The sequence below is a fragment of the Vombatus ursinus genome, unplaced genomic scaffold (assembly GCF_900497805.2).
Source record: "Vombatus ursinus unplaced genomic scaffold, bare-nosed wombat genome assembly UNPS02014774.1, whole genome shotgun sequence".
NCBI classification, from domain to species: Eukaryota; Metazoa; Chordata; class Mammalia; order Diprotodontia; family Vombatidae; genus Vombatus; species Vombatus ursinus.
The window spans coordinates 18,725,746-18,732,352 of record NW_020954552.1 but is presented as its reverse complement, the minus strand read 5'-3'; the positions used below and the strand labels follow the sequence as shown (position 1 = coordinate 18,732,352).

At 39.1% G+C, this 6,607-nt stretch overlaps 1 protein-coding gene across 1 annotated transcript in view; it reads right to left on the bottom strand.

The window, feature by feature from the left end:
• The window catches only part of MAP1B (microtubule associated protein 1B), a 121,163-nt gene extending 120,699 nt beyond the window's left edge, over positions 1-464 (bottom strand). Inside the window, exon 1 of the mRNA XM_027864216.1 lies at positions 216-464. Coding sequence (XP_027720017.1) covers positions 216-393 — 178 coding nt within the window. The 5' untranslated portion in view covers positions 394-464. The remainder of the gene's footprint in view (positions 1-215) is intronic.
• Positions 465-6,607: the final 6,143 nt, after the last annotated feature.

Below are 6,607 nucleotides of genomic sequence, written 5' to 3'. Positions count from 1 at the left end.
TGTGTGTGTGTGTGTGTGTGTGTGTGTGTGTGTGTGTGTGTGTGTGTTGGGGTGGGGTGGGGTGGGGTAGTTCTGCACCCAGGATGGTTTTGTTCTCTGCATCTTGCCTACGCCCAGCCTCATCTTGGCGCTTTGGGATCCCGCTGGCCAGACAGGGAGTGCCAGGGCTAGGGCTGGCCATTGGGTTGACTGCCTGGTAGCCCACTCCTCCTTACCTTGCTCAATATTGCCTATGGCCCGTCGCAGGTGCTCCTCGGTCACTATCTCCCCGATGACCACCAGCAGGTAAAATTTGCTGTCTAGGAAGCGGTGCGAAAGGCTGGGAGAGGTAGATGCCGGGTTGGGGATGCTACAGGACGGCTCCGACTCCGCTTCCACCACCACGGTCGCCATCCTGTGAGCTCCACTCTTCCCACTACGGCCACCGCCTCTCCTCTGTCCGCTCCTCTCTTCTGCGGCAGGGAGAAAGGATTATTTCCAAAGGTGCTTCCTCCCCCTCCCTCCCTCCCCTTCTTTTGGTTTCTTGCCTCCTCCCCCCTCCACCCTCTCCTTCCTAAGCAGAGAGCTGCAGAGTGGAGCTGGGTAGCAGGGGAGTGAGAGAGGGCGGGGAGACGGCGGCGCTTTTATATGGGGACTGGGCAGCGCTGGGAGCCTGGGAGGAGGAGGAAGAGGAGGAGGAAGGGACCCGGCACATCCTTACGTTGTTGCTGCTGGCTGCCTCTCTTCCAGCAGCCCTGGGCTGATGTCATCTGCAGCAAATCATCACGCCGGAGGGCCGGAAGCAGAAGGGACGAGGTGTGCGGACAATGCTCAGAGCGAGGTCTTAGGGCAAAGGGTTGAGAGACCCCCCTCGCCCCAGACTGGGCCCCAAAGGCCCCTTACAGCTACACAGAAGGGGGCATTTCTCTTTTGCAACCTCTCACACACACACCTTTGAGATTCCCTGGCGCTGGCTACGTTTTTTAGCCTTGGGGAGAGTTCACCAGTCTAGAGAATTTGTTTTTCTAGGACCAGCTATCCTTCAAAGAGAGATGAGAGGGCTCCCTCCTCAGCCCCACAAAAGCCGAGTTTGTATTTTGAGATAATGTACAAGGTAATAGGATGCATACATATCATCTAGGCCTTTGACCTACCAACGTCAAGTTTTTTTCAAAAGTCATTTTGAAAGAGGAGAGGTATAAAGATTTAAAACTTGGTACCTCTAATAAGGAGTTCCTATTCTAAACTGTGAAAATGAAACATGGAAGATTATCTTAAATATAAAACCCAACTCAAGAGAAGCCACAACTTAGTTTAGTGCCCAGCACATAGTAGGTGCTTAATAAATGCTAGTTGACTGACTAGGAAATACACGGATTATAGACATGTTAATTAAAGGCATAAATTTGTATGTGTGTATATACATATATATCAAATCCAAATATTGGTAGTATTAGAGTATAAAGAGATAGTGCCTGATCAATATGATTATGGTGATAGCAAGGTACTTTTTCTTAGTACCTTACAGAGACAAATCCTTAAATGTTTTGAGACAGTGATATGGCACTGGGAATTTTAAAATACATTCTTCTATTTTTGGAAGAACTCCAAAAAGGCCAAGTCAGTTAAACTTGCTAATGCTTATTTTCCTACAAGATTGTAAGCACTTTGTGGGCAAGGACCCTTTCTTACTTAAACTGTTTATCTCGGCACATTTGATGCAAAGTAGGCATCTAATTAATGTTAAAAACTTGGTTAGGTTGTATTAGATCATTTAAGGGAGGTGAGAGAGGAATAAAAATGTAAAGCATAGTCCCTCCTGTAAGGACCTTGGAAGCAAGTTGGACAGATTAAATGTAACAACAATATCTTGTTTTAAAGTATGTCTACTTGGGGGATGAGAAGGGAAGTTGGGTAGAAATTACTGTGCAGAAGGCACAATCATAGACTTTTGGTGGTCCAACCACCAGTTTTTCTGGGAAACAATTTGGAACTCCACTAAAAAAAAAAAAGCATAGTCAAATACAGTTTGACCTCAAGATCCTACTGGTAACATGAAGTGATACAGAGAGAAGAAAGTAGAACCAAGAAAACAACATATGCAATGACTACAATAACGTTAGAAGCAGCTAGGTGGTGCAGTGATAGAGTGCTGGGCCTGGAGTCAGGAAGACCCCTCTTTGTGAGTTCAAATCTGGCTTCAGACACTTATTAGCTGTGTGACCCTGGGCAAGTCACTTAACCTCATTTGCCTCAGTTTCCTCATCTATAAAATGAACTAGAGAAAGGAAATGGTAATCACTCCAGTATGTTCGCCAAGGAAATCCCAAATGGGGTCACAAAGAGTCAGTTGAGACTGAAAATGACTGAACAACAACACAACACAATAATGTAAATGAAAACTGCTAAAAACCAGCTCTTCTCAGATTAATGGCAATGAATATTGAGTTTAAACTGAAGAACAGATGATATAATATAAATTTCTTCTCTCCAGAGAGATGGGAACTATATATATGGAATTCAATGTATACTGCTAGATTTGATGGCTTAATGGTACATTTTGCTCAATTATTTTTCTTTGTTATAAGGAAGGAAGGATTTGCATATTGGTATAAGAAAACAAAAGTAATCAATAAAATGGGAGGGGATTAATTATTATATACAATTGCCAGTTTCAGTATTTGGGAATTTGAGGTAGCTAGTTCGTTATGTGTAAAGAGGGCTGGACCTGAAATCTGGAAGACCTGAGCGTGAATTCTGTCACAGGCAGTTAAGTAGCTGTATGATCCTGGGCAAGTTAATTAACCTCTCTTCAGCCTCAGTTTTCTTATCTGTAAAAGGGGATAATAATATCACTTATTTCTCACAGAGTTGCTGTGAGGGTCAAATGAGATCATGTATACAAAATGCTCTGTAAACTTTAAAATGCTTTGTTAAGTGCTAGTTATTATTATATATATTGGAACATATCATTGACCAGTTTGAAGACTTCCAATAGAAATTGGGCACTTCTTGGTTAAACACATTAATTTCCTCTGTGATGCCTTAACACTTTGTATTTGCATCTATCACATGTTTCATATGCTGCTTCCTTGTGTTACAATTCATTTATCAGTTGCAGTTTTCTGACTAGATTACAAGCTCCTTGTCTTTTCTTTTCTATACTTCTGTACCTCTGGTATATTGTACATAATACCTTTTCAATACATGTTTTGCTGAATTGAATTTAGTGATAGGTCTTGAAGGATGTAGAAATCTGAAGACAGAAATAAGGTGTTTGTTTTTAAATTACATCCCACATGACTTCCATAGGCTCAAAAGTCTTGCCCAACCTACTTTTGGGTTGATGTACAGTTGGCTTGATGGTTATATTCATCGGTGGCCAGTAGCTAAGATTTCCCAGTGGGAGGGGAAGATGTTCATAAAAGATAGAATAGACAGTTTTGATTGTATAGATTTGAACATATTTTGCAACAACAAAATCAATGCATTTAGAATTAGAAGAGGAACAAAAAAATGGGGGGAAATGTTTGTAGCAAATTTCAACTTGTAAGAGTCACATTTCCAAGATATGTAAGGAACTGATTTAGATCTATCAAGTTAAGAGCTATAACCCAATTGAAAAATGGCTAAAGAATAGGCAATTTTCTAAGGAAGAAATCCAAGCTACCAATAGCCATATAAAAATGCTCCAAATCACTAAGATTCATACACTGTTGTGAAGCTGTGAATTGGGATTATTATAGAACTAAAGCTTTCTAGAATGTGGGACTATACCTAAAAGTCACTAAACTGTGCCTATCCTTTGACCCAGCAATACTGCTACTAGGCATATGCCCCCAAAAGATAAGAAACAGAGAGAAAGGACCAAAATATACAAAAAATATCCATAGCCACTTTTTGTTTTAGTAAAGAACTGAGTACCCATCAATTGGGGATTGACCAAACAAAGTATGGTATGTGAATGTAATAGAATCTTATTATGATAAAAGAGACAAATTGAGAGAAATTTGGGAAGACTTGTATTGTGATGATTCATAGTGAAGTGAACAGAATCAGGAATACGATTGACACAGTGACTAAAAATAGTGTAAAGGAAAACAAACTTTGAAAAACTTAACTCTGATCAATCATTTTGCTGAATTTGTTTTCTTCTCTGTTAAAAGGAATATCTCTCTGGGGGATACAGAGGAAATTTAGATTACATGAAAAACAAAAGATACCAATAAAAAAATCTATTTTTAAAAAGAACCCTGATGATCAAGGCAATGACCAATCCCAGCTCCAGCAGAGTGGTGCTGAGTCATGCCTCCCAAATCTTGGCAGAGAGGTGATGGGCTACAGGTGCAGAATGAGATACACATTTTCAGGGATAGCCAACATATCCATGTGTTTTATTTTAGTATATTTTGTTATGAAAGAGCTTTTGTTTTGGGGTAGGGACAGTTGTAGGAGAGTAGTAGATGAGTAATCATTGTGATTCAAAAAGAAGAAAAGGAAAAAAGAGACCATTAATGAAATATTTTTAAAAACACACAGAAGAGAGCAGAAGGAAGGTCAGCAAGGTACACAAACACCCATAGCAATGTTGATACTACCATCTTAAATTTAATGTATACTTTATTTTTTTAGAATAATTTTTAAAAGTTTCCAGAGGAAGAGAACAACATCGATTTATGTTCCATAGAGGTTAAGTCACTGTGAATGAGTTTGGAGATTGGTTTATTTGTTGTTTTTCCTCAGTGTTTTAGAGGAGAGGCAATGGGGTACAGTTGCAAATACACTGAATTTAGAGTCACAAAACCTTAGTTTGAATCCTGACTGCTACTTCTATCTGTATGAGCTTGAATAAGTCAATCTCTCTTGATTTCTTCATCTGCAACATGAGCAGAATCTAATTTAGATAGCTAAAAGACCTTAGAGGTCACCTATTCAAGTCTTTCCATTTAACAGATGAGGAAACTGAGGCAAAGTTGCTTGCCTAAGGTCACACTGGTATCCAGTGACCTGGGGGCAGGGGTTGAGGGAAGGATTTGAACCCTATCTGATTCTAGATCCAGCTAGCTCTCCACTATCCCACCCTGTCTCTAATGTCAAATAAAATGATCTGAGTTCCCTTCCAAGAGAGATCCTGTGATAAAACAGAGAGCTTACCAGGTCTAGAGATGGTAACAAAATTGACATGAATGATGAAAAATCGATCAATAAACATTTATTAAGCACCTACTAGGTGCCAGGTGGGGCAGCTAGGTGGTACAGTGGATAGAACACTGGATCTAGAGTCAGGAGGACTTGAGTTCAAATTCAGCCTCAGACACTTACTGGCTGTGTGATCCTGGGCAAGTCTTAACTTATTTGCCTCAGTTTCCTCATCTGTAAGATGACCTGGGGAAGGAAATGGTAAACTCTAGTGCTAAGAAAATTCCAAATGGGGTCACAAAAAGTCGGATAGAATTGAAAAACAACTGAACAACAATGTGGCAGGTATTTACTGTGCTAAGCATGGGGAGCCTGCCTTCAAGTAACTTTAACGTTTCGGAACTGAAAGAGACTTTAAGAGTTCTTCTAGTCCAACCCTCTCGTTAAAAAAAAGATATCTTATATTTTTATATCACCCTTATTTACATATATGTCTCCTCCCTTAAGAGAACGAGAGAAAAAAATCAGTTCAACAAAATTAAGCAACACATTAAAACAATCTAATAGTGTGTGTAAAGTTCTACAACCACAGCACATTATCTCACCTCTTTTTGAGGATCAAACTTGCTCATTATAATGATACAGTGCATTTAGGGTTGTTTTTTGGTTGTTATTTTTTACATTATTGTAGTACTGTGTGTGTTGCTTTCCTGGTTCTGCTTATAGCACTTTGAATCAATTCCTATGTCTTTCCATCCATCTCTTTATTTTCCATATTCATCATTTCATATTAAAAAAGAAAATTTTAAAGAGTTAAGATGTTTAGTCTAGAGGAAAAAAATTCAAGGGTAACTTTTAATGAATGTTTTAAATTTAAATATTCAATTACATTCATGTATCATAAACTGTTTAACTATTCCGCAATCAATGGACAACCATTTTGTTTTCACTTCTTCGTTATTACAAAAAGTGCTTCTATAATGTTTTGGCAGACATGGAGCCTTTCTGCCTGTCTTTGATGTCCTGGGTGCATAAGATAGTAGTGGGGTCTTTGGGTCAACGTGTATGGACAATTTAGACATAAGGGGTGACACCATAAGCAAATTAAAAGAGGAAGGAATAGCCTACCTGTCAGATCTATAGAGAAGGGAAGAATTCATGACCGAACAAGAGATAGAGAGCATTATGAAATGTAGAATAAATAATTTTGATTATCTTAAATTAAAAAGTTTTTGCCCAAACAAAACCAATGCAACCAAGATTAGAAGGAAAGCAGAAAGGTGGGAAACAATCTTTACAACAAGTGTCTCTGATAAAGTCCTCATTTCTCAAATATATAGAAAATGGAGTCAAATTTATAATACAAGCCATTCCCCAAATGATAAATGGTCAAAGGATATGAACAAGCAGTTTTCAGATGAAGAAATCAAAGCTATCTATAGTCATATGAAGACGTGCTCTGAATCATTTTTGATTAGAGAAATGCAAA